The sequence below is a fragment of the Panthera tigris genome, chromosome A2 (assembly GCF_018350195.1).
Source record: "Panthera tigris isolate Pti1 chromosome A2, P.tigris_Pti1_mat1.1, whole genome shotgun sequence".
Lineage (NCBI taxonomy): Eukaryota > Metazoa > Chordata > Mammalia > Carnivora > Felidae > Panthera > Panthera tigris.
The window spans coordinates 55,002,673-55,030,384 of NC_056661.1; the positions used below are offsets into that span (position 1 = coordinate 55,002,673).

General features: G+C 54.1%; 1 protein-coding gene across 3 annotated transcripts in view; it reads right to left on the bottom strand.

Annotated features, from left to right (window-relative positions):
* The window catches only part of SLC6A6 (solute carrier family 6 member 6), an 87,919-nt gene that overhangs the window by 14,050 nt on the left and 46,157 nt on the right, over window positions 1-27,712 (bottom strand). For 2 of the 3 annotated variants that reach the window (XM_042979586.1, XM_042979587.1), the window contains 6 exons: window positions 26,178-26,412; window positions 15,831-15,963; window positions 8,153-8,287; window positions 6,842-6,945; window positions 6,587-6,711; window positions 2,545-2,657 (listed from right to left, as the gene is read on the bottom strand). In XM_042979586.1, coding sequence (XP_042835520.1) covers window positions 2,545-2,657; window positions 6,587-6,711; window positions 6,842-6,945; window positions 8,153-8,287; window positions 15,831-15,963; window positions 26,178-26,412 — 845 coding nt within the window. Of the gene's footprint in view, window positions 1-2,544; window positions 2,658-6,586; window positions 6,712-6,841; window positions 6,946-8,152; window positions 8,288-15,830; window positions 15,964-26,173; window positions 26,413-27,712 lie in introns of those variants that run through there. The other variant, XM_042979588.1, reaches the window with a different exon arrangement.

Consider the following 27,712-nt stretch of genomic DNA (forward strand, 5'->3'; position numbering starts at 1 on the left):
TGGGGTGGGGGGGGGTAGGCGGGGGGCATTTCCTTGATGGGCACACTCCATCAGTGAGAGGCCTCTGCCTGAGGTTGGCTATGGATCTCTGCACTTCCATGAGAGGAAGCTATTTGGGGGGAACTCCAAGATAAGGCCAGGAGGGATGAACTAGCAGGTCAGGGAATGGGTAGCCCCAGAACCAAGCCCATTCCTGAAACCAGCTGTGCGTGGCCTCGGCCGATCCCTTGTTCTTGCTCAGCCTCAGTTTTCTTGGCTCCACAGGGCAACAGTTGTACCCAGCTGTAGAGACGCTACAGATTAAAGAGTTTACATATATATATAAAAACAGGACAGGGAAAGGGCCCCGGAATGGGGAGTTGTATTTAATGGGGACAGAGCTTCGTTTTAGGAAGACACAAAGGTTCCGGGGGCGGGTGGCGGCGATGGTCGCACAACAACATGAATGTACTTCATACCGCTGAACTGCATGCTTAAAAGTGGTTCAGATGGTCCATTTCATGTTGTGTATTTTGCCACACACGTACATAAAAAGCCCGACATGAAGACTTGCCCACAGAAACACCTCGCAGGACAGCGCTCTGACTATATCACGGTGCTGGTGGGGCGTGAGACGGTCACCAGCATCTGCAAAACCTTCCCCCCCCCCCCATCTGCGAGCTCACATTTGGCAACTAGATGCAAAGGAGGGATTCCAACCTAGGCCATCAGACCCCTGAGACATTATGTCCTAGCTCCCTGGGTTCAAATCCTACTCATGCCCTTCGTGGGATATCAATTAGGCAGGTCATTTGAAGGGCTCTGAGCCCTGAGTTCCAGGTTCTGAGTGGAAAGGGTGCCAGCTCCCTCTGAGGCTGGCTTGGAGAGCTCACCAAGATTCCCTGAGCCCGTTGGCCGCCATGAGGCCTGGCTCAGACGTGTGCCTCGCCAGCCAGGCCCCACCTGCCTCCCAGGGAGAAAACTTAATATAAACCACCTCCACTCCCTCCGGAAGCAGCTTCCTTGGCCCAAGAGGCCCATTTTGGGCCCATGGAGACGTCACGCTTTGTCATTTATTAACCACTCTCTGTTTTTGTTTTTTGCTTTCACTTAGAGCTTTGGAAGAAGTTATAAAAGCCATTTGCTTGGGGCCTCCGAAGGCCAAACTCATTAACGAGGGATGATTAATGGACTCCAACAACTACACAAGTATTTTGTTTTCAGTCTCCCAAATGTTTCCACTCTGTCTTCTCTGCTAATCCTGGTCCCCTTCCTGCCAAATCCTTCACTCTGTTCTTGACCTTGCTGGCAGACTGCCTCCTCTCCTCTGCCTGACCTTCTAAGACGTTCCTCCTATCTGGTTCTGAGTCCACAGGGACTCACCCTGGGCAGCGACTTTGAGGCTGCTGCCCATGGGGTGGGTGGTGAAGCCCTCTCCTGAACTGGCAGCAGGTCTCTGGACCTAAGATTTCCCATGAGGCAGCCAGATACCCAGACCACACAGAAGGCAGCAAAGTGTCTGCCTTTCAGCGATGGACCTCAGATGATGGCCCCGGGGTGGTGGCACCATGTACAGGGCTCTGGTCTGAGCATACCACCAGCCCACCCTGCGCATCCTAACTCTCCACTCCTGGATCACGCCTGCCCTCTCAACTGTCATTTTGAGACTACCCCAAGGAAAATACACATATCCCCAAGGGAACTCTGTTTTCCAAGCACCACATGCTGCTCTGTATCAGGCACTGTGCCTGGTACTTCATACAAGGCAATGTGGGTAAAATCACACCCATTTACCAGATGAGAAAACGGAGTCTCAGCGAGGGGAGGGAATGTGCCCAATGCCACACAGCATGGGGGCTTGGAACTGTTACTCCGAAGCCAGTCTCAGCCCCTGGTTGGCTCTCACTGACACACCCCATGGAGGTCTGAGCCCTGGAGGGGCGGGACACAGGGGTTCAGAAGTGCAGGAAAACAGTGTTGGTATAGATGGAGTCGTGCCTTGGGAGGGCAGAAGCTGGGCTGGCCAGAGGACAGGGTGGGCCTGAGCGAGGCTCCCCAGCGCTGGAGGATCATGGTTTCACTCTGTGGGACGCTACTCACATGCGCCAGGAATCACAGAACACCATGTGTGGTTTGGGCTTCTCTGGCTGCACTTAGGACAATCAGTGACAGCTTGGGCAGGCACTGTCGCCCCTTCCCTGAACTGCCTGCCATGTCCTGGGCCCCCGTGTGGACCCTCCACGGAACACATCATCATCACCACTTGGCCTTGACCTTCTATTTCCTGTCTTTAGTTTCATTTTAACCACACGCCTCAGGTATCCATTTCCCCTTGCTGGGGCCAAAGACCCGAGCTTTGGGGCAGACGTCCTCCTCCTGTTGCCCTGAGGCCTTTTCTACCCCTGGGGTCTTGGAGGAACCCTTGCTGGCTGAAGCTGGTGCAAGTCTGATGTGAGGGCGGGAAGGGAGGGAACGTGTCACACACGGCACGGTGAAGGGCACCTTCCCAGAACCACACTCCCCCGGGCACTCCCTCTGTATGGCATCCCCTCGATCTGGACATACCTGGCTATCCAGTCCAAGCAAGAGAAGCATAATAAAAAAGAGAATGGACCAAAACGTGGGCAGCGGCATCATTGTCACAGCTTTTGGGTAGGCAATGAAGGCCAGGCCAGGACCTAAAGGGAAGAGAAAATGGGGAGGGGCAGAGGGGGAGGCACATCAGTGACCCGGCCACCGGGGGCACTGGAGCTCACACAAAGACACTCGGGACTGAGGCGGTGTCCCAAACCCCAAATGCAGGGAGGAGCCGGGTCTGAATCTGTGCCTGGGGGAAGAGCCCAGGCCTGCCTCCCTTTCGGATGGGGTGCACTGGGGCTCAGGTGGGGCCCCGTTTTAGCATCTGTCTCCTATGCAGCAGTACAAGTGGCCTCACACACCAGAATCCGGCAGACCTGGCCATTTGGGGGCGGGGGATGGGACCGAGCCTGGGACCCAGTCTGCCGGCTTGGAAAAGGAGGGCTCCCCAAACCAGAGTAACCAGGCCAACGTTTGCTGGAAGGAAGCAAAGAGGGAAAGATCTGGTTATCGGACTACCGAAGCCCCCGTTGGCAAAGAAAAGGTTTCTACTTCTGAGTTAATGACTAAAACATTGTGAAAGAATACAGAACCATGCCCTGCAGGGCAAACCTCGCTTCAGGGGTGCGTCTGTGCACCCCACTGAGCAATGTCAGAGGCAAGGCCCAAAGCTAAAGGGAGGTGTGCGCGGGGCAAGACCCCAGGCTCCGGAGACCTGAGACTTCCATTCAGGTCTCACTCCACCTTCTCTTTATGTCACCACGCACCCCTGCAGGGACCTGCTTCCCCACCTGAGAAGGGAGGGGCAGGATCCAGGAAATGACTCCCAAGGAGACTTCTCGGGCTCAGATTCTCAGATGCTGAGCCCACTTCCCTAGAAAAGGGCTTCTGGTTTCTGAGGAGGGGACTCGGACAGAATCTGGAGGCCCGGTGTGGGAGACGGGAGCCCCGCCAGCTCAGGGGGCATCTTTCTGCCTGGAAACATTCCAGAGACATAGAGAAATGTCTCCTCCTGCCTCCGGCGCGTCTGGGGGGAGAAGCCAGGGGTTAAGACCTGTGGTTCTAAGAGGCGGCAGCAAGCAGCAAAAGAAAGGAGGCCTGAAAGGGCCCGGGCTGAAAAAATAAAGTAAGATCCACAACTTAAAAAAAAATAATAATAAAAATAAAATAAATAAATAAATAAATAAATAAATAAATAAAAAAGGTCAAGAAATGTGAAAACAAAAAGGGCTAGAGGCCAGGATATTTAGAGCAGATATCAGAAACCAAATGACTAGCTTAAGAATGAGAAAAAAACAAAACAAAACACAACAACAACAAAAAAAACCACCAAAAAAAAAAAAAAAAAACCCAACCCAAAAAACCTTTAAAATAAATTGGAGCCAGAAACCGCACAGTAGGGCGTTAACCACAAATGTGGCAGGCAAGGGCGAGTCCTTCTACTGTCCAGAGTCTACTCGGGTATCCTCAGGCGTCGATGGTAGCAAATCCCACGAGAAGTGGTAGAAGGGGCGGTCCTACCAAAACCCCAAAGTCCAAGCTGCAACGGAAGCCCCATGTGCACCTCGCTGGGGCCCCCCTGGTCCCCCTACACGTCAGCTCTGGCCCGACTGGTAAGCGTCACTGCGTGTGGATTCAAGTCCAGCCGACTGCGAGACAGATGTAAAATGGGGCCCCCCAACCCCCACCCGCCGCCCACCTCCCGCCGCCCGCTGGGGCCTGGGGGAGGTTCTCAACACGCTCGTTTCTGTATTTCAGTTTTGCCTTTCTCAAGCCAGCCTCTGGGAGAGGGTCTGAGCATCTTTCTCTAAAAGCGCACGGGGAACTATAGAGAGAGAAGTCCATGTGAAGTCACGCAGCCGCTCCGAGCACCAATGCATGCCCCTCCGCGAGCAGAGAACGCGCCGCTGCACGTGCCGTGTATACTCCGTTCGGCCAAATAATTATCTTGTTCAAATGCACTTCGCTCAATATGGTGCTTGTTAAAAGCTTATTAGAGAAATAATCACCCTTGAGGTATCTGTCAGCTGTTCAGACATCACCGTGGGGAATAAACAACAAGGTCTTTGAAGTGGACAGGAGGAAGAAAACAACTTAGGGTGATGATATATACACATATAAAAGTACCTAGTTGTCCACAGAGAAAGATCTATTTTAGATATCGAGATATATATATATATATATATATATATATATATATATATCCCACCACCAATTCACTCCATGCTCCTGGCAATCACAACTGCTTTGCAAGCCCTCAACTGAAAAAAGCCGCTGCAAAGAAGCTGCAAATGGTCTCCCCCTCATCACTGGACCTGCCAAACTCCCAAGTGGGTGTGGATCTTTCTGGAATTAACTTTCTGTGTCCTCAGTCCCTGGCCTGCTTCTTGGGGCCCTTGGGGAAGGAAAGCTATGTCTGATGGTCCGACCTGGGACTGGGGGCCAGCGGAGAGATTCGTGGGCTTGCCACACTTGTCCTGCGACACTGCGGGGCGGGCGGTGGAGAGGGGGCAGAGAACGTCTTTGCCAAGCAAGGATGAGAGCAGGGCCCATGGGCTCTGAGGTCAGAGAAAGTCAGAGGAGCTCAGATGCATTCTCACACAGGGAAGACCAGAATTATCACGTGTGTCCAGGGTGAGTGGGAAGGCAGGAGGCAGAGGACGTCCTCGTGGCAGAGGGGCCTGTCCAGGAGGTGGCGGGCGCCCTGTCCAGGAGACCCCAACTCGGATCCTGATCAGCCCGAGCAAGGCCCTTGCTCTCAAGCCACTGGTCTCCTCATCTGCAGAACAGACGTCTAAATGCACAATGCTGAGGTACTCCTGACCCCCAACGGTAGGGTTCTGTGGCTGAGAAGCCAGGACGCTACCCTGTTTTCAACAAGGGCCAGGGCAATGCCATGGCAAGGGCTCTAGCTATGCCTGACTCTGGTCTGTGGTGGTCCCTGGAGTTAGGACACTAGGCTGTCCTCTGGACCCGAGAGGGGCCTCAGCCAGGACCCTCGCCTCTCTCCATGTGGGCCCAGAGAGGTCGTGAGAAATCGAGAGGTCGGGTGCAGCAGAGGACATGTACAAAGTTACCAAACCTTCCAGGCAGCTGATGAGCACCCACCCGGTGAATGGGCAGGACAGGAGGGAGGTAGAGAAGCCACAAAGATAGCCCTTGGGGAACTCGGGAGCCTGTGGTTCCTGTTCCCATATCCAAGCCACTGCAGTTCTATGGCTGCAGTTCCAGGACTTAGCACTTCCGGCAGCAAGTCCTAGAATACTGTGGTTCTGAGGCTCTAGGATTCTAGCAACTGAAGGCTTTGTCATTTTCAGGTTCCAGAACCACCTTCCTGGAGCTCCAGGATCCCAGCCTAGGATCCCAGGCTTTGCAGAGTTCATGATTCTAAGACTTTCCTCTACTTCCGGAAGGAGCACCCCACCAACAGGGCCCCATGCCTCCAGGGGGTGACAGTGTCCCCATAAACTACCCCCAAACTGGGTCTGTCACGGTCCCAGCGGGCGACCGCCATGCCCACCGTCTCTCTCCCACCCCACTGCCTACGGTGGTGGCTGACACAGGGCAGACTCCATAAATCAACAGCATCGGTGGAATGAATGAATGGGTTTGCTAGAGGGAGCGCGCTGGGAGCAAAGTGCAAAATACAGAAACCAAAGCTGAGAAGGTGGTGATGGAATGCCGACTGGTGGCTGGCTTGGGCCTGAGTTAGGAAAGTGGTTTCTGTTGCTGAAACCAGGAGTTTGCTGGGGAAGGAGAGGGAGGGAAGACCACACAAGAGTAGCTAAGTATTCCCCCAACTTAACCAACCCCCATGTTTCTGCTAGCCCCTTGGGCCAAATTGCAAAGTGCTTAAAATTTAGCTTTTGTACTCTTTGATACGTGGGGGACATCTTGGTGGGGGGGGTCCGTTTCGGAAACCAGGCTCGTCCCCCCCCAAAGCCCCCTGGGGTCTGGCTTCATGCCTGCAGTACTTGGCTTACACACTAGGTGGCAGTGCCCACCACCACTGCCACCAATACCACCATACCTGACTCAGCCACATCAGCAATGTCCACCCCTTGCTCTTGTGCCATGAAGCCCAGGATGGAAAAAATTGCGAAGCCAGACACAAAACTGGTACCACTGTTCAGGCATCCCAGCAGCATACAGTCCCTAAGTTACACATATGTCAGGGAGCAAGTTAATTCACAACACAAGGAAGCCACGCTCCCTACTTCTTCTCTTTTTTTCTTTAAACATCATCATTTCTAAGGTTTACCAGGCCCGCTGGCGCGACACTTGCCTGTACGAGTTGTACTTGTACTTGTTGTAGCTCCCCAGAGAGGTCATGGCCCCCAGGCAGATGGCGTAGGAGAAGAATATTTGTGTCCCGGCATCGATCCATACCTATGGGGGTTGGGGTGGGAGTGGTAAGGAGAGAGAGAAGGGGCCGTTAGGACCAGCTTCCTGGAGGGGGCAGTGCGGGCCCTGGGCACCTCAAAATGTGCAGACTCTTGAGTGCAACGAGAGCATTTGTGCTGGAATCCAAGGCGTCTTTGAAGGCAATACTGAGCTGCAAGGAAGCCCAGAAGTCCAAGAAACCCCCAGTCACTGAGCGTCAGGATTAGGAGGATGGACTTTTGAAGCAGACAGATCTGAATTCCAACTATGAAATGATTGTGGGCAATAGGACTCCCGCCTGGAGCCTCAGTTTTCACATCTGTACCATGGGCTCCACTGCCCTGACGCACAGCACTATCATGCCTATTTTCGGAAAATAGATTCAGCCCAGTGCAGGCACAGGGTAAGACCGTGAAGTCAAGGCCGCTATCGTTACCGTAACTGCTATTGTCTGGGGACCCCCGAGTTGGAACGGGGGGGATTCCCGAACGGATTATGCAGGCAAAGCTGCTCTCCAGAACTTTCCTTGAGGAGCTCCCGATGGCCACAAAACTGCCTTCCCAGCTGTCCTCTGATGTTGGCCAAGCCCCCTCTCACCTAGGAGAGGGCGAGAGGGCAGTGGGGAGGAGACCCAGAGCAGCACAGGACCTTAAAGGCAACTTGAAGGTTGAGGATCCCGGGGACAAAAGGTCCTCAAATGGGCCAGTAAAACATTGTAGGGTGTTCTCCAACCTCCCGTGGTCACATGGCTGACTGCCAGGAGCCAGACGTTCAGTATCTGCCCCCTGACATTCCAAGAGCTCATCGCCAACTCTGAATTCCGACCACGGCCAAGGAAGCCAGAAGCGGCACTCCTGAGCCGACTCTCCCATCCCCACGAGGCAGCCCTCTCGGCCACTGCGGGCAAAGGCCAGGGGCGAGGAGGAGGCTGGCTCCTGAGACCAGCCCCCCTTACCTGGCACAGGGCCGGAAGAAGACTATAACTGGCTGGCCTCAGGAGGCCTCGACATGAAAAGATACGCCCACAGCGGGAAGGGCCCATGTGCATGGTGAACAAACCGCCACAGCCCAGCGGAAAAGTACCGGAGCCAGACGGCCCGACCAGATGCGTGTGCCCAAGAACCGTGGAAACTGGGCCGCCAGCTTCGCTTCCCCCTCACCCTGCCCTGCCTGGCCCCGGGTGGGAGGGAGGACAGGCTGCCTCCTGGTGTACCTGTGGGTCCTCCAGGCGGCTGATGTCGGGGTACAGATAAAACTTGATGCCTGCGCCTGCACCGGGCAGTGTCAGTCCACGGACCAGCAGCACCAGGAGCATGGCGAAGGGGAAGGTGGCCGTGAAGTAGACAACCTGTGAGGGACGAGAGGGATTCAGGGGAGCCCGTGGCCTCACCTGCTGCTGTCAAATTCCAGCATTCCCTCCGGAGCCGAGGGTCTGGAGCTGAGCCTGCTGCTTCACTTGCTGTGTGACCTTACACATATCGTTTAACCTCTCGGGGCCTCAGTTGCCTCACCTGTAACCTGGGTATCACACAAGTACTCACCTCACAGATTTACTGAGATTCAATGAAAGCAATCCTATGAATATTTACTGAATATCTAGGCCCTGGAAATAGAGCGGTGGACAAGGCAGAAAACAAATCCCTGCCCTCACGAACAGACACTCTAGTGAGTAAAGAAGGAAAATGGAAAGTAAGAGTGTGAACTATCAAGTGTATGTGTAAAAGGCTGACCCCAGTGGTTGGCATGTGACACTCAGTACGTATTAGCTAACATTACAACTTTTAGTACGACTCTTACGGTTCGGGATCAGTTAAGTGTGGGCTCAAATCCCAGCTCTGTCCCCTCTCTTGCTGGGTGGCCTTGGGCATGTTGCTTAACCTTTCTGGGACTGTTCCCTCATGTGTAAATGGAGACAAAAGTAATAAAAGACCTCTGTCAAAAGCTGAGGTGAGTGCCTGGCACTTCGGTGCTCAAGAAATGGGGCCTGTTGTTGACTCTGATTTTGTAGGAAGGACACGAGAACTTCTAGGAGGAGATGAAGTGTCTAAAGCCCCTTGGCCAGGAGATGGGGAAGAGCCTCCACTCCCTTGGGGCCGTGGGAGGCCCACGGCCTTCCCTGGATCACACAGCACATCCCAGGCAACCTAAGGCCAATTGGAGGTGGGGACCAGAGACGACCGAGGCTGTGCCGTGCCATTGCCAAGGGCCTGCCCTCCATATCCTCCCCTGTCCTGAGAGCACTGGTCTTCAAACACCCTGCGGCCTCAGTCCTCTTAGATGGATTTCCCAATCTTTTCCTTCAACCCGAGAAGTTTCCAGGCAGGGTTTATGCCTGGGAGGGGCTCAGAAGTGCACGGCTCTGAACAGACAGCGAACTCCTGGTACTTCCAGCAGGACACTGGCTGAATGAGGACTCCCCAGGCCCGAGCCCACTTCGTGCTCACTACACCCCCCCTAAACTGCTGTGCTGGCCACCGTGCTGACAGAGGAGGAACCGAGGCTCAACAGGGCTTGAAGACTTGCCCAGGTCATCTAAAGAGCACAGGACCTGCACCCAGGGCCCGTGGAGATTAACCACCTTGCTCTGAGCAAAGGCAAGAGGTATTTCACATTGCCGATGGAGCACATACAGAAAGGTCATGTTGACCACATGCTAAGACTAGGTCGCAGAGCCCGACTCCCTCGGGACCTCAGAAAGGAACGACTATGTAGCCAATGCACCCATTTTACAGGTGAGGAAACAGACACCCAGAGAGCAGGCTGAATGTGTCTGTGGTGCTGGGGGGCGGGGGCGGTGCTAGGTTGCTGCAGCCAGAAGTGCCCAGGTGGGTAACAGAGGCCAATGGAGGGTGACAGACCCTGAACCCCACCGATCTGGCACAGGAACCCTCACTGGAGCACAGTTCTTGGATAGCCGACATCCCTTTGAGTAGAAATAACTAGAAAGGGCCTCTGGAAAAGGGCAAGAAAAAAGCTCTCAGGACCCGCCTGGCTCGGCTGCCCTCAGCCAGTACTGCCAACCAGCATTTATTGAACGCTTACTGTAAGCCTGGTACTATTCCAAGTGCAGTAACTTCTATACTTAGTTGGTCCTGCCCTACCCTAGCCCTTTGAGGTAGGTTTCAGTACTATCTTCGTCTTTTTTTTTTAATGTTTATTTTATTTTTGAGAGAGAGAGAGAGACAGACAGACAGACAGACAGAGTGAGCAGGGGAGGGGCACAGAGAGAGAGGGGGAGACACAGAATCCGAAGCAGGTTCCAGGCTCTGAGCTGTCAGGACAGAGTCCAATGCAGGGTTCCAACCCATGAGCTGTGAGATCATGACCTGAGCCGAAGTTGGGATGCTCAACCAGCTGAGCCACCCAGGTGCCCCGTGTTCATCTTGAAGGTGAGGAACTGAAGCCTTTGCTCAGAGCAAGGTGGTTAATCTCCACGGGCCCTGGGTGCAGGTCCTGTGCTCTGTAGATGACCTGGGCAAGTCCACTGCTTGCCCACACAGGTCACACCGCACTTAAGAGGCAGAGCAATAAAAAGCCCTTCTGTGGGGCGCCTGGGTGGCTCAGTCGGTTAAGTGTCCCACTCTTCTGTTTTCGGCTCGGGTCACGATCTCACAGTTGTGAGATCGAGCCCTGAGTCGGGCATCATGCTGAGCATGGAGTCTGCTTAAGATTCTTTCTCTCTCTCTCTCTCTCTCTCTCTCTCCCTCTCCCTCTGCCCCTCCCCTGCTCACACTTGCCATCTCTCTCTCTCTCTCTCTCTCTCTCAAAAAAAAAAAAAAAAAGTCCTTCCAAGTCTGGCAGTTTATTCAATCCTTCCAAAGACCCGAGGAAGGCTGGACTCCCCAAGGGCACAGGTTGAACTTCAAGCTCAGTGACTGGCTTGCTGTCAGACCTTGAGCAAGCTACTGTCCCTCTCTGGGCTTCATTTCCCCACAAGCTGAAGCTCGCCGAAGTGGGAGGCTCAGGCCAGATGAGCTCTGAAGTTCCCTCCAGCCCTGCCACCCCAAGGGGAAGGGTAGAGTGGTGTGGGTCACCCAGGCTGGGGTTTGCGTCCCATCTCTGCCACCTCCCAGCTGGGTGGTTTGGCCTCAGCTTCCATCTGTATGGGGAGGATTAAGGGAGCTGACCTCGCCTGCCACCCTCAGGGAACCTCGGCAGTGATCCTGGTGACCCCAGGTGAAGGGCGGGCCCTACACCTGTCTCTGCAGCTCCTTCCCGGGATGCCTTTGCTCCATCAGGGCCTCAGTTTTCCCAGCAGAAAACCCTTCCAATTTTCCAAGGACCAGAAGGCAGATGCAGAGGGCGAAGGCAGGCCAGGAAGCCACAGAAGGGGTGAAAGAAAGAAACCCAGCATGCCCCCCTCCAGGCTGCTCCTCCCTTCCTGCAGACAGGCCCCCAACCAGTTCCCAACTCTGGGCCCTGCTGTGGGCCACACCCTGGGCCTGGTGAACAACAGCTGCTGACAGCACGCTGTCCCCAGAGGGCGGCCACTTCAAAGCCAGCTGGGCCCCACCAGGCTGGGCAACCAGGCTCTGGCCAGAGGGCTTTGTGTCAGGGACACAGGAAACCACCCAGGGATGGGGGTGGCTTCCCTTGTTTTCACATATTACATTTGTTTAACAAGCACTTAAGTAGCACTTACTGTGTGCCAGGCACTCTACTAAGCTTTATGTGTGTTACTCATTTAATCCTAAAGGGGTCGGTACGTGTATCACCTGCATTTTCTAGATGAGAAGACTGGCCCAGAGAGGTTGATGTCAGGTGCCTGGGGTCACAGAACTGGTAGGTGGCAGAGGTGGGACTTGATCTAGGCCAGCTGACCTCAGAGTCCCGTGTCTTTGGTGTGTGTGCGTGTTATCCCTGTCCCTCCCCCAGTCCAGACCAGGACAGCCCCACCTGATCACAGCCCCACCTAGTCACCCCACTTCATCTGCCTTTTTGGAAAGCCACCCTTGTTTTGCAGAACTCGCTGCTCTGAGGACAAGCCCCTGAGGCCCATTCTCTCAACTTTTCCGTGACTCCCCCGGGATCCTCACGGGAGAGGCTGGTGCCAGCCGCCGCCAGTGGGCCTCTAGTGGTGGCCCAGCAGGCCTTGCCACGGGACGTGGTATTTTTCCACTCTTGCTGGCAAGCTCATGGTTCCTCTGAGCCCTTGATCCAAAAGCCCTGTGGCCCAACTGCCCTGGAAACTTGAGAGGACAACTCTTCCTCACTCCCCTAGGGACGGTGGAGAGAAGGTGGTCTGCAAGGCAGGAGGGAGACAGGCTAGTCTCACACTGCCCTGAACTTCCCTTGGGGGGAAAGGCCTGGGGAGCTGGGGTCCCTCAGCCCAGAGATGGAGGTCCGAGAGGTGGGGCCATGAGTCTGTGCCCAGCACCTAGGCAGGCCCTGAAGGCTTTCACAGCACCCCTGTGTGTGTGAGGGCAGCATCACGAACTCATTTCACATAAGCGGAAGGACGTGCCCAAAGTCACGCAGCCTGTGGGACCGAAACTGAGATCCCAAACCACATCTGACTCTGACTGCCACCCCTTTGTTTCTAAGAGCCAGACGGAAGAGCTGGCGATGGAAGGGTGCGGCCTCAGACCATGTCTGTGCTCCTGTCTGCCCGCGAATGTGTTCCCCTTCGGGTTCATGGCGCCGTACTTCCTGTGTGAGGGTCTAGACTTGCGTCACCTTCTTGGACCTGAGGCTCTGTGAGCAGGGACATGCCTGCCTCATGCCCCACTGCACCATCAGGCTAGCACAGGTTAGGGCAGGCAGCAGGTGATGGTTAGGGGGTGGAAGAATGCAGGGCGCCGAGCTTGGCAGCTGGGCTGTCTGGGTTCAAATCCCAGCTTGTCCCAGACACCTCAGAACATTAGGATGGTTAAATGAGCTAATAAACAGCACTGAGAACAGTGCCTGGTGATGTGTGTTACACAGCATTTGCTGCCATTATCACTGTTTGTTGAATGAATTAAGCCCCAACATACCTGGGCCACGGCTCAGATCCTTGGAATGACGACAGTTTACAAAAAAGGGAACTGAGGCTCAGAGAGGCAAAGTGACTTGAATTTGGGTCCTGAGCTGCCCAGGCCCTCCGTCCGTCCACCCTCTTCCTAGCGGACCAGTGTCAGCCACTGAAGCAGGGCCATGCCAGGATGAGGCCTGCCCTGCTGCCCATGGGCCCAGCCCCCACAGCGGCCATGAACCTGGTCTGTGGCCAGGGCTGAAAGCCATGGCTGGCGGCTGGCGGCGGGCGGGCAGGCAGGCAGGCTGTAGAGCTCAAGGAAGTCCACAGAGCCTTACTGTGTTTGTCTTGGCTTCTTTGGGCTGGCCCAGGCCCTGCTATTGTTCTGGGAGCCATGCCCGCCCCTCAGGGGCCTGGAGCTGTGTGAGGAGGAGGTTGTCTCCAGGGGTGGGGAAGGGTAGGGGACCTCTGTCAAGTCACGTCTTCAACTGGCCACAGTTGCAGCCTGGTACCCTCTGCTTTTCGCTTTGATTCTATTGTCTTGCCCGCTGTTCCTGCGAAACATCAGCTTCCTCCATCAGACTGGGGGCTCCCCATAGGTCTGGATCAGATATACCTCAGGGCCTTTGCACTCGCTGTTCTCTCTCTTTAGAATTTTTTTTCCTCCAGATATCCACATGGCTTACCTCTCACTTCCTTCAGACCTGTGCCCCAAAGTCACCTTCTTGGTGAGCCTGCCTGGCCACCCTATTTAAAAGTATACCCCAACACTTCCTATTCTCCTTCACCACACTGTCCTTTAACCACCATACTCTAGTCACCACCTGACTCCTATATATTTCACACATTCACCTTGTCACAACCAGCAAATGTGTCAGCTCCTGGAGCACAGAGATGTCTGTCTTGCTGACCCCTGCGTGTCCCCCGGCCCCATTCCTACAATAGGACCTGACGAATAGTAGAGGCACAAAATGGACAGATGCATAAGGAAACGATCATGTGTCCAGCACTGCTCAAGAACACTGCTCCATAGAAACTTCCTGAGAAAAACTCATCTCCATGTGGGGAAACGGAGGCCCAGTGAAAACAGGGTTGGTATTTACTGTACCGTCTGAGACAAGCATCGTGCTGGCTATGTAACACTTCTTGTTTGAACCCTCGCTTCCTCCCGTTCTGTAGATGAGGAAACTGGGGCTTCAAGGTGAGGGAGTACCTTTGAACAAGCCGCCTAACCTCTCCCAGCTTAGTTCCCTCACGTTTGAAGAAAGGCGGTGAGGAAGCAGCTTGCACACAAGACGGAGGAGGGGGTGGGGTGTCACGGGTGAACGCGCACCCTGAGGCATTGTGTGGATTGCTCGAGGGGCCCTCTTCCTGCCTGTCCCGGTGGGGCAATGCTGGCCAGGGGTGCTGCGTGTGGACATTTCTGAAGCCTGGCCTGCTTCCTTTCTGGACGGGGTTTTAGGAAAGCAGGATGGCTCCGAGCACAGAAACAGGCAGAGGGTGTGTGGGCTGGGCAGGCCCCCACTCCAGAATCCTTCCCATTCTGCCTCTGCCATCCTGGGCGCCCGGATCTTGCCCTGAAGGAGATGCTGGGATCCATCCAGACCCGTGATTTCACTTCGGGGGCTCTTCATCCAGAGACAACAGGGTCTTTCATTTAAATTCCGGTGCAGCAAAGGCCCCTTCTCCAGACAACTTTACCACCCAATGCCCACTGCTGTACCTCAAATGCCACCTTAACATACTCGCTTGACCTTTGGGGGCTTTTAGACCTTAAAGAGATTTTCTCCCATTGAGATGCAACTGATAGGAGGGAAATGATAGATGGGGGACATGTAAAGGCAGATGAGCCAACACCTTCACTATGGCCTAGAGCCTGGCCGAGGCACGGGCTCACACCTCTGATCGTGACAGAGCCCTCTGCACTGACCTGAGATGGCAATGACCATGATGCCGGCCAGTGTTTTGGTTAATCAGGTAATGGTTTAGCTCTAATTTTAACAGGTAACATTTTAATCATAGGCTGACATTTTCATGATTGCCAATACACCAGCCCATACCTAAAACCTCAGTTATAAGCTAACATTTTAATGATCAGCTACTACCTCTGTTAATAGCTAACAGTCTAGTCATCGTGTAACATATTAAATCAGTGGCGAATATTTCAGTGATGGCTAACATTCTGGTTAACAACTAACATCTTGGTTATGAGCACATGACTTAATCTTATTAGCGAAAGCTTTCCTTAATAACTAACAATTCAGTTTCCAGCTGAAATGTCACTGGTAAGATGATTCAGGGCATCGGACTTAGCAGCAAAACTCCCGGTCAGTGCTTTTCAAACCCTCAGTGAGCATTTGGATTATCCGGGGATGCTGTTCAAATGTGGGTTCTGATTCTGCAGGTGTGGGGGGGGGGCCCATGGGTCTGCAGGTGTGGGGTGGGGGGGCCCATGGGTCTGCATTGCCAGCAAGTTTGCGGGAGATGCTGCCCATCAGGGCGCATTTTGCAGAGACAGGGTCCGTGCTGTTAGGGACTGGCTGAGAATCGACAATCAAGCTGCCAGCTCACCTTGCTTGCAGCTAACTTCACAGTTACAAAGCTAACGTCGGATATCTGCTAACAGCTACGCTTGGCCGTGGGAGCCAGTGATTATGGGAGCTTGTACAGGCACCACAGAGCCCACTGCCCGATTTTCAGGAATTGTGTCAGCTCGTTGTGAAGCCCTTGGTAACTTGAAGTCAGACATGGTGGGAGTATTTCCACCACGAAGTGGGCAAATACCACAAAGCAGGGCCTTATTTTCTTTTAGGGGACTGCTCTGTCGCACACACCAGCACTTTGGTCTGGGCTCTGCGTCCAAGCGGGAGGTCCTGGGAGGGGGGTAGGCGGAAGATTCTCTGGGCTGAGGCAGGGGAGAGACAGAAACACCACTCACTTTTCCCGTGGACTTGACGCCCTTCCAGATGCAGAAGAAACAGACCAGCCAGACGAGGAGAAGGCAGAGAGCAAGGTCCCACTTCAAGGAGCCGGGGTCGTCGATTCCAGAGGACAAGCTCAGCACATTGCGCCTTCGAGCAAACAAAGCCGCAAGTCAGTCGGGCCGGCCCTGGGGCAGCGAGAGCTGAGGCCGAGGCGCCAACAGGCTGGGGTTGAAACCCCGACTCAGGCGCCATGTTTCCACAAGGCCTCTCGCCTCTCCAAGCCCTGGAATCGCCATGGGTCTTTGAAGCAGCTCCCACCCAGGCCACAGGGCTGTGGAGAAGTCAACAAGGAGATAGATTCGGACTCCTACGTCAGGCGAACCCGGGTTCAACCCAGTCTGGCCTCAGGAAAGTTAAGTAAACCTCCAAGCCTCAGTTTCCTCATCTGTAAAATGGGTACTAATTCCTGTGGATCGATTCTTAGTAGACCCTGCTTCAGTGCCCACCAAGGGCCAAACACTGGGTTCAAACTTGGCTCTACAGTGTAATCACTGGGCTGGTTACCCAAACTCCTGGACCTGAGTCTCCTCATTTGTGAAATGGGAATGACTACCCTCCCCCAACACTCTGTCCCATCCCTCTTATTCTATTCACCCCTGTTCCTTATCCAGATCTCCACTAAAATGTAAGCCTCACGAGGCTTCTACATGCGGCTGCACAGCACTTTATAGAGATTGGTGTTAAAAGAAAACCCACACGGGGCACCTGGGTGGTTTGGTCGGTTGAGCGGCAAACTTCAGCTCAGGTCACGATCTCGTGGTCCGTGGGTTCGAGCCCCGTGTTGGGCTCTGGGCTGATGGCTCAGAGCCTGGAGCCTGTTTCCGATTCTGTGTCTCCCTCTCTCTGACCCTCCCCCATTCATGCTCTGTCTCTCTCTGTCTCAAAAATAAATAAACGTTAAAAAAAAAAATAAAAAAAAAATAAAAGAAAACCCACATGAAGTACTAACTACAGGGTCTGGGTGCAACCAGCACTGGGTAAACCTGTTTCTGTCCTGGCCTTGAGACGCCCAGAATAGGTCCTGGTACCTAAGCGATGCTGGTCTCCTCCCAACCCCCAGCAGGGTTGTGAAGGTCTTGGGGTTCGGGGGGTGGGGACAGGTAGACAGTCTGAAGGCTAATCAGCTCAGAGCACCCACCCTCCCTGCCCGGCATCACACAGCAGAGGCTGGGTCCTTGGGAGTCCAAGAGACTTACTGACCTGTGGAAGATGCATAGAAACACCTACTCACAGACACATCTCTGCGGGGCAGATGCCGTCTGAAGTCAGGGTGGGGCAGCACGGGGTGCTGATGGCCAGAAGCCACACATCGTAATGCCAAGAAACTGTCCCCATTGTCCCAGAGCCCTGATACTGCAGCAGTGACCAAGGGCAGGCACACCGAGCCCAGGGACGTCAGCCCTACCCGCCACTCCTCCAGGGTCCCTGTCCGCTGAATCCCCGGGCTGCTGACCATGGGAGCCAGGGAGCTCGTGCTCCCCTGGGAAAAATCTGGTTCGCTCCTGTTCTAACCAAAGTTCGCTCCTGGTTTCAAGGCCACACTCAAGCAAGAGGGGCAGAGAGGGAGTGTGCTTTGTGCCCTAGGCTCTCTTCTGTAAAACGCAGGTAACAGTTCCTGCCCCCATGCTGCTGCCTGGCAAAGCATTCCAGACCATTCCCTAGCTCTCAGCCAGCCTGTGGGAAGTTCCCTGTGGTCAGGGCTCTGGGTCTCAGAATGCCTACTGGGCCAGATGTGTCATTGCTTTTCCTTCTTTTTTCCAGAGTCAACATGAGGACCTTGAATAAATCCAAGATGCCCCTCTCAATTGGCATTCGACCGAGGCCTTTCTTTGGGTCACTGCCATGGTCCCAGCACCTACAAGAGCATGTGGCACATAGTACAGCCTCGATAAATACCTGTTGAGTGAACGAACCAGGGACTCAGCTGAGGCAGCTGGCAAGTTCACATGGCACTCTGGACCAATCCATGCAGTATTACCATTAACGCACCTTAAAGGGGGGCAGCTTTCCTACCCTTTTCTTGATGAGAACCCTGACATCAAATGGCCTCCCCTCTGTCACCCACAATGGTGTGCTCATACCATCCACAAGGCGTTTTCAATTCATCTCATCTGATTCAAGGACTAAGGTCACTGGCCCCATTTTACAGATGGGGAACACCAAGGCACGGAAGACCCAATTGCCCACAGACACACAGCCAGCAGGCGACAGTGTTACCACCCTGTACTCAAGCCTGTCTGACTCCAAAAGCCCGCACTCTGTGGACTCCCCCATGCTGCTCCTCTGGCAAAGAGAGAATAGAGCCTAAACTTTAAAAAGAATCTGTCCAGTCCCTGCTATGGGCCAGGGTCACCTGAAGCCTCAGGCCAGGGGGCATCCCCGTGAGGCAGGCCGTCTGCCAGACGCATCCCGGCTGGGGCCCTGCCAAGCACGTGGATCTGGCGGCTGCAGCTGCCTGAGAATAAAAAGCCCTTCCCGCAGGCTCCAGAGCTCAGCGCCTTCAATGAAGGCCCGGGGCATGCTGGGCAGCGGCCCAAGGCTTCCTTGTGAATGGGCAGCGTCACAGGGAGAGTGCTTTTCCACCTCCACACCTTTGCACACCCTCTGCATTGCCAGCCACGCGGCCCTTGGGCTTCCAGAGAAGCCTTCCCTGCTGCCCCACAGACCACCAGAGTCCCTGTCGGTCTTGCGGCTTCTATATGTGGCTGCACAGAGTGTCACCCACAGGTGAAAAGTCTGTCTTGCCTGCCAGGCTCCAAACATCCCAAGGACAAGGATCTCACAGGCAGGTACACAGTAGGTGCTCAGCTAACGCTGAGGAGGTGCCCGGCCTTTTCTGCTCTCCTAAGGGCAAGGCGACCGAGGAGCCTGAAACCCCAGAGCTCAGAATCTGACCACACCACGGCCAGCCGGTTCATGGACGCCCTTTCGACCTTCTCCCCCTCCTGTGCCGGGTAAACCCCTGGTGCCCGTGACAGACGGGAGGCTTGCTCTGGGCAGCTAGCTGAGCAGCTACAGAAGCCACAACAAACAAGGAAACTGAGTCTCCGCTGCTGGCAGCGAATTCCTTAAAGGAGCTGGTGACACCTGCAGCGACACTGTTGAAGGCACGTGCTCTTGGATCCGGCAATACTCCGTTCCTAAGACTCTCTCCTGTAATTACTCTTGCACGTGTGGCCACCGACGGGGTCCACCCCAAGCTATTCATCGCAGCAGCGTCTGCAGGGCCGACGCCTGGACGCCACCCAAATGGCCCTCAACAGGGGCTCCGCAGGGGCAGGGAAGACACACAGTGGGATGCGCCACGGCCCCTAAGACAATGGGAAAGCTCCCTGGATGCAGATAAGGAACATAAAACAAGTGAACAAAGCAAGGTGGACAGCACTGTGGCATGCTCCCTATTGTGTTCAAAAGGGAAGGGGGTGGATGTACATTTGTGCTTGACTACGCACAGACTATTTCTGGTAGGACACACAAGACGCGGTTGCAGTCGCTGCCTGTGGGGAGGGGGACCTGGCGGTGGGGACATGGGGGAGGGGCGCTCACTTGGCACTGAATACCATTTTTTCTATTTGGCTGTTTTCAGTCTGAATGTTTTTCTCGGTGAATGTCTGATGTTGTTAGAAGAAGGATTCCATGTTTTTAATAGCACCTTTATAAAAATTATTTAAAATTCTTGAAAATGTTTGTAATGGGCCATGCAGACGTTCTAGGAATGGAATGAGTGTGTCTCATCCGTCAGGGGTTGTCAAAACAGAGCCCAACGTGGGCCCAGGGCCAAAGTGACCGACATCCTTTCCAAAGATATCTTTGGGTAGCCGTGGAGGCCAGAGAGTGTGTGCATCCGTTCGAACCCCTCTTTGAAGGGACCCAAGTGTGAAGGACCCTCCCCAAGCCCCCCCCCCCCCCCCGTGGGACTCCTGTGGCCTCAGCCACAAAGCAACAGATAGGGATCTGTTGGGCCTTCCGCCTGTGCTGCATGGGAGGGCTCAGGAAACTGTAGAGTGCTGTACCCCAGAGGCACGGCTGTGGTGCACTGCCCCTCGACGGTGCCTGCTAACCACCCCAGGAAACTGCACATTACCCCAAATCTAGCCATGTCCCCAGCACTGCCACCACTCCTGTCTGGGCCCCCACTGCTCCCCAGAGCTATTTCAGCAGGCTTCCCACTTGCCTTCCTGCCTCCACTGTCACCCTGCCCCCAAGTCTGTTCTCATCAAGAAAGAATGTGTCCATACCCAAGTCAGGTCACACCCCTCCTCTGTTCCATATCCTCCCTTGGCTCCTACCTACCTGGCTAACAAGGCCCTCCCAAGCTGCCCCTATCTCTTTTTTGCCTCCCTGAATAAGGTGACCAAATACTCTTATCGTTCAGACCTATTAATAATGACAGTGGGACCACAGGTGTAAATGGGACGTGTCCGGGACAAGCTTATGTATGGTAGCCCCATCTCGAACCTCAGTACGGCCCCTTCAGCCACTGTGTTCTCTGAATAGATTGAGCACATTCCTGCCTCAGGACCTTTGAACTGGTTGTTTTCCCAGTCACGTGTTACAAGACATGCCAACGCCCTCCCTGCTTCAGGTTTCTGTTCAAATGTTACTTCACTGGGGCAGCCTCTCCTGTCCATCGTATGAAAATAGCATCCCTGGTCACTCTCCTTCTCCCGCCCCGGCTTTATTTTTCATCATGGATCATCACTTTTATACTACAATCATATTTGTGTTATCTGTGTAATGTCTGGCTGTCTTACTGCAATGACACGTCCATGGAGGCAGGGCCTGTGTCTGATCACTGCTGGACCCAGAGCAGTGCCTGGCACATAGTGGGTGTCCAACAGACATTAACTGAGTAAATTAATCGTACCCATTTGGTTGATGGGGAAACTGAGGCTCAGAGAGGTTCAGGAATTCACCTGAAATTACCCAGCTAAAAATCAACCCTGGGCCTGGTTCCCTTTTTCTGATGCTGCCCTGGGACCAGCCCCCTGTGTACCAGGTCCTACGCTGCCCTTCGCGAGAGCCCCAGCATCCCAGGCTTCCCTGCATCTCTCATACAGAGGGAGGAGGCCCAGAGGTGAGCTGCATTCTTGTCCAAGAATAGTAATGATTCATTCCAGGGTGGGATCCAAAAAAGAATCGCCTGGACGTCTGTTTTGAGTCGGCCGCCCCGCTGCCGTCCAGCCGGCACTCAGAGATGTAAATACGTCCTCCGAGTGGGCCAAATCGTTTCCTTTTGACTGCCGGCCAGCCATTTATTGGCCATGGCTCTTCCCTGGAGACTGGCGGAGGCAACAATTATAAAAGAGCCCGTCCTCCCCGAGCATGGGGCCACACAAGGCTCTCTCCACCGCCTCCTCCTTCCGACAGCTGCAGGGGAAGATTGGCTGAGCACGGCTTGTTTGCAAATATGACTCATTTCTTTGATTCTAATAAAGCCTAATGATACGTGCTGAGCTCCCAGGGGGCTCGGGAGGAACCAGGGAGGAAGGCATGGCTCCGGCCTGATGGAGGGCATTAGGCCAGATCTGGCCCCGCCTGGCTTCCAGGGCTGGGGTGAAGCAGGACCCTTGGGGCAGACAGAAGAAGACCCCAGAGCAGAGACACGCAGGATGAGGTTAAGCGGGGGCAGAAGCTCTGTTTTCCATCACAGAGCAACTCAGAGTCCAATTATAATTCACAGCCAGTGTGAAATGAATGTCCCAGGGGCCCAGGTGGCTGTCACAGGGGTCTGCAAGGGCACATCTCACCAGCTCCTGCTGACAGTGGTGCTTTGGCGTTGCAGACAGGGTGGGCGTGGGGGGTCCAGGCCAAGAGAAGACCCCACGCAACCTGAGAGTGGGTCACGCAAACACATACGGCACAATTTTACCTGTGACCATGGGCTTGCGGCTCGTGGGGACACAGACGCTGCAGGTGGCGTCTGGTGGCAGAGGTGAGGTCTGGGAGCTCTGCTGCCTGTCTAGCTCCCTGCATCACTTAACCTCTCTGGTCCTCAGTGTCATCCCCGAGGAGCCGTGACTGGAGGCCCTGTCCTTAGCATATCCCTTGTCTTAGCTCTTTAAATAGAGCCAGACTGTGAAGGTGTTGAAACCATGCTATCTCCAAGGTTTAGAGAGGTGAGGTCTCTGCCCTGGGGTGCTGCAGCTGGGATGCGTGGTGGCCAGAGTCAGCCTCCCTGCTCCCGACGACCTCCTCTAGTAAAACTGGAGGGGGAGGGGCAGCTGGCAGCGATGTTCGGCAAGTTCCTTCCCTGTCCAGGGCCCATAAGGAAGTCTCAGCTTTCACAGTGCCTTCTTATCTTGATTCCTAGGCAGCTCTCATCAGGCATCGTTTGCTGAAGGCAAGGTCACCTCGAAGACCTACGCGTCTGCTGCAGGTGAGAGACGTGGAGGGAAACGATGGCTGGGGCCGGGCTTTGGCTCGAGGGACATGGAGACCAGCCTTTTGAGAGTCAGCTGGTACCAGTCATGGATACCTCCATAATGTCCCAGCAAGCCTCTCCTAATGGAAGCCGCAGAGCTGGTCACTGTAGGGCTGGTGGCTATTTTCAGGGGAAATCACAGAAGCTATGTGTCACCCCAAAGGGAACCCAGACCCACTGATGCCTGACCCCTGTGAGGCCCTGTCTATAGTTGGTGCTTCATATATGCCCTAGTCTCTCTCCCACTACTGTGTTCCTTGAGCAGTGTCCAAAACATATTCACTCATGTCGCTCCCCTTCTCGTATACCTTCTATGGCTCCCCCTCCTAGAGAACAAAGCTCAAACTTACCGGGCTAACATTCAGAGCCTCAAACCTTCTCCTGGCCCCATGCGTCCTACACTCCAGCCAAACTGGTGACTTTACTACTCCCAAACACTTGTGTGTGTTCAGAATGGCAAGCCTCTTCATGGGCTGTTCCTTCCACCCAGAACGTCTTTTCTCTCTCCTTTCCAGCCTAGGGAGCTCCTATTCACACCTCAAAGCCCAGCTCATATGGCCTTTCCACTTGCAGTTGAGGAAACTAGGCCAGAGAGGGGTGGCTGCCTTGCTGCTCTGGGCTACAAAGCCAAGTGGATGCAGACAAGCAATCAGTGAGAAGAATCGGCACTCGGTGGGCACTCACTGTGTTGAAACATTCTCACTTAATCCCCCCGGGCTGAGTGAGATCATAGTATCGCAAAAGCCAGGAGAGGGTTCTGGGCTGAGAAATGCCACATTTGGATTCACAGTTGACTGCAGAGACACAAGGGTAAGGCAGGGAGAGGAGAGTCCAGCGCTGGGGTCTGGGAGAGTGATGATGGGACTCCCATGCAGGGTGGGGGGGGGGAGTGCAAGTGGGGAGAGGGGTCAGACTCTGGATATACTTGAAAGGGAGAGCCAAGAGCACCTGCGAACTGGATGGGAGCTTTGAGGTGGGCAGGAGTTTGGGATGAATCCTACGACTTCCCTCCTTGAAGCACCTCTCCAAAGATGAAATGCAGTGAGAGGGGCAAGTCCCCGGCATAGTGCTCACTGGAGCCGTTAGTTCTCTTTCCTCCCCCCTCTGCCATGTGCAGGAGAAGGGAGGCTCTAGAAGGCTGGGAGCCGGGCCCTTCTCACCCTTAGCACCTGGCCCAGGGCTACACTGCACTGAAGCCCCCGGCCCCACTCACTGGCCCCAGCCTCTGCTCGTGCAGGTGGCTGGCCAGGTCTTCTCGACTAAGCCTGCATTCCAGGCTCCTGTTCTGTGGACCCCAGTCCTCCCCAGGGTTCCAAAAGAGGGTAAGCCACTTGGAGACATTCAGGTGGGCTCACAAAGCTCTGCTGAGACCCAAAGGCTGGAGTGGAAGGTGAGCACCGGGCAGGTGGCCGGCGCTCTGTGGGCTGAGCAAGTCCATCCGCATCACGTGGGCCTTCGGAAGCCGCCTGCGGGCTCCGGACATTTCTGAAGATAAATCCTGTCTCCGTGGCTTCCAGGCCAGGAAGGGCAGCTTGGGCACTCAGGATGGGGATTCTGGAAGGCAGGAGCCTTAGAACCCACAGGAGGGCCGGGTGTGGGGGACGGGCACGTGAGAAGGCATGGGAAAAACCAGACACCCTGAGGACCTCATTGCTCTTATGAGTCCTTCCCAAGAGCCCTCACGTCTACGCTAGCAGAGAGGGGGAAGGAGGACAGTCCCTTTGCAATTTGGGGGGAGGGGGGGTGCATACGGGAATTTGAGAAGGGGCCATTCTTAGTCCCTCTGAAGGGCGGATCACTTGAGTTTCAAATGCCCCTAGAGGGCAGTTTTATCCACTACAAGGGCACTCAATAAATTAAAATGGCCCACATTTCTCAAGCAGCTTCTCAGAGCTCAGTCTCACTCTGAGAAGCTGCACAGTCTCACAGTCTGTGTCTCTGAGTGAGACTCAGAGCTGTGCACAGTCTCACTCAGTTAAGGGCAGCCCTACATCCCTGGAAGGGCAGTGCTATGATCTCCCCAAGCACAGGGGAGAACACTGGGGCCCAGAGAGGAAAAAGCACCTGTCCAAGCTAGGACCGGCAGATCGAGGGTTCGAACCCAGGCAGCCAATCCGTGCCCGAGGCAATGAGGTCCCAGCAGGTATCCAAGTGGCTGGTTGGGCACCAGTTTCCTGGGTGGGGCAGGCCGCGTGTGGTCAGGCTGTGCCAGGAACAGCCGAGAGCACACAAGGCTGTGGTTTCGGGCCCCACTCAAGTGAGAAGTTCATGGTGCCTGCATTTCTTTGTCTATAAACTCAGCTGTCTGGTGGGGGTGGCGTGGAGTGGGTGACGAATATGCTTGCAATGCCCTCTCTGTCTACAAGTGGAAAATATGTACACACAGAGAGCCCTTGTCCAAGCAGGCCTAGGGCCTTGTGAGCACAGACCGAAGGCTCGCATGTCACGACAGAGAATGGACCACCTGAGAGTGGGCCACCTGACCCTATCTTGCCTATGATTTCCGGGCCCCAGCCCTAACGCATGGCTGGGACTGGTCAGCAGGCAACCCCCTCTTCTGTGGGCCTGTTCCTGGGCCAGCTTCTAAGGGCGGGGAAGACCCTTGGAAACCCCAAAGCTGCACACAAAGAGGAGTAACATCTCATGACGAGGAGGGACCACCCCCTTCCTTACTGATGTCTCCTGCCCCTGGCTCTCACCCTCCAGGTGAGGACTTATCTCAGTCATTTTCAGGACCATCAGGATCATACCCAGGTGCCAAACCCCAAGTTTAGTGGAAAATGACGCACAAGTCCATTTTTGATTGGCCTCCAAACACTGGGTTCACAGGACTCCCTCGGACATCAGCAAAGAGGTGCCCAAACTTCAGGTTTCCACATTCTGCCTTTCTGCTGTCTGTCCGCTGTCTATATTCCTGTAGGTGCTGACTACATTGTGGTAAACCATAAAAACGCCCACAGCTCTCCACTCCTCTCCTGAAGAGACAAGGGCCTAGCTCCTACCTCTTGAATCTGGGTTAGCCTGTGGCTTTCTTTGGCCAATGGGACATTAATGAAAATGGAGCAGAGGCTTGAAAAGAGGTCCTGTGCTGGGGCTTTCCCATTCGTTGTTTTGGAAACACTGAGCCTCCTGTAAACAGGCCCAGGCTCAGGCTAGCTGGCTGCATGATGGACCCATATGGACCCATTGCCCCTGGCACCCCAGCCAATAGCCAGCTAATCCCCAGAAGAGCTATCCTGAGATCCTGCAGCTGACCTACCCATGAAGGAGCCCAGCAAAGACCAGAAGAACTGCCCAGCCAAGCTCAGCCCAAACTGCCAATGAGCAGAACCATGAGCCAAATAAATGGTGGTTGTTTAAAGCTACCAAGTTTGGGGGTGATTGTTACACAGCAAAAGCTAGCCAATACATATTTTCTTGCTCTATCTATTCACCTTTCCGCTTGAGTAACTACTTCAGCTTCATACGTGCATTTTTCTCTACGCAATAACAGGTTTGATGTGCTAACTATACATTTTTTCCGAAAATGCATTAAGAAAACTACATCATTTTCAGACAACAGAAGTACATATACCTGCATACGGGTGTAGGAATGATTCATTCCCCTCATTTGACAGTTAAAGAAACTGAGGCTCAGAAAGGGGCAGTGACTTGCCGAAGGTCAAACAGCCAGTAAAATGGCAGAACTGGGATTCGGTTCCAAGCCTGTCTGAGACCAAAGGCATGGATTGATCTCCAAATCTGCACCCTCCTTCCCCCACCATCCATCCCAAGACAGTGACTGCCACATCCCTGGGGAGAAGATGAGGGAGTAGCCTGTCGTCCAGCCCCCAACCCGTGCCCTCCTCCCTCCTGCCTTCGGTGAGGCTGGCCTTACTCCCAGAACTCGGTGACGGGCGAGGTGAAGTTGTTGGTGTTGAGGGTGGCCCACAGGCTCTTGTTCTTGCGCATAGTGTCTTCCATGCACTGCGGCGTGTTCCAGCTGTGGTTACAGTGTGCCCAGGGCAGCTCCGACTGGAAGGACTGGAACAGATAGTATGTGGCCCAGGCCAGGATGATGACGTAGTATATATTCAGGAGGGACACGATCACGATGGAGGCATAGCCGATGCCTGTGGGTGTGGGCAATCAAGATGAGAATCAGGAAGGGGGCCAGACCCACCATGGCCACCTATTCAACTTCAGTATCCCCAGGGCTGGGGCCCAGACGGGCCCTTCAATAATGACCAGCAAATAGGGGCACCTGGGTGGATCAATTGGTTAAGCTTCTGACTCCGGACCAGGTCATGATCTTGCGGTTTGTGAGTTTGAGCCCTGTGTCTGACTCTGTGCTGACAGCTTGGAGCCTGGAGCCTACTTCCAAATCTGTGTCTCCCTCTCTCGCTGCCCCTCCCCCCCCCCACACACACTCTCTCTCCCTCTCTCTCTCTCTCTCTCTCTCTCTCTCAAAAATAAATAACCATTAAAAATTTTTTTAAAAAACCTAATGACCAGCAAATATTTATAGGATGAATGGATGGCTGGATGGATGGGTGGATGGGTGAAAGAATGGATGGTCTGATAAGCAGGATGAACGGAAGGATGGATGGAGGATGGGTAGAGCAATGAATATATGGCTGGATAGATAGATGAGTAGATGGATAGATGTTTGGTTGGATAGACAGCTGAATGGATAGATCTTGGGTTGATAGATGGATGTTCAATATGTTGGATGGATGTATGGATGGTGGCTGGTTGGAAGGTTAGGTAGATGAATGGATGGATGAATGAGGGGATGGGTAGATGGGTAGACGGAAGGCTGGTCTAATTGACTAATGGAAGAAAGTTTACTGGATGGATAGGTTTATATAGATGAATGAATGGACTCACACATCCTCCCACCCCTGCCAATTATAATCATAACAGTGATTATTTTATGAGTGCATACTAGGTATTAGGCATAGGAGTAAATGTTATAATAATAATAATAATAAAGTTACCATTAATTTGGTGCTTAGTACGTATACAAGACACTTTTACGTAGCAATGTCATTTTGTCTTCATAGTAACCCTATGAAAGTAAGCATACTATTTCCATTTTACAGATGAGGAAACTGAGGCACGAGGCGATTAAGGGACTTTCCCAGAGTCACAAGAGTTCGAGCAAGAGGAGGACATAGGACATGACATCATACAGCTCCTGAATTTGAGTGCTTATCTTCTGCACTATATGGCTGAGCAGCTGCTACATACGGATCCTTCAACAGTGCAGAGAGGTGGGAACCGCTCATGTGTATTGGGCAGCCACCACGGGCCGCAGCATCACAGGAATAACGCACCAACTGCCTGCCACCGTGCGTCAGGCACAGTGCCAAGTGGGCTTGCATGAGGCTCCAATGTACCTCGCAAATAGTAGGTGCTCAATAAAAATTT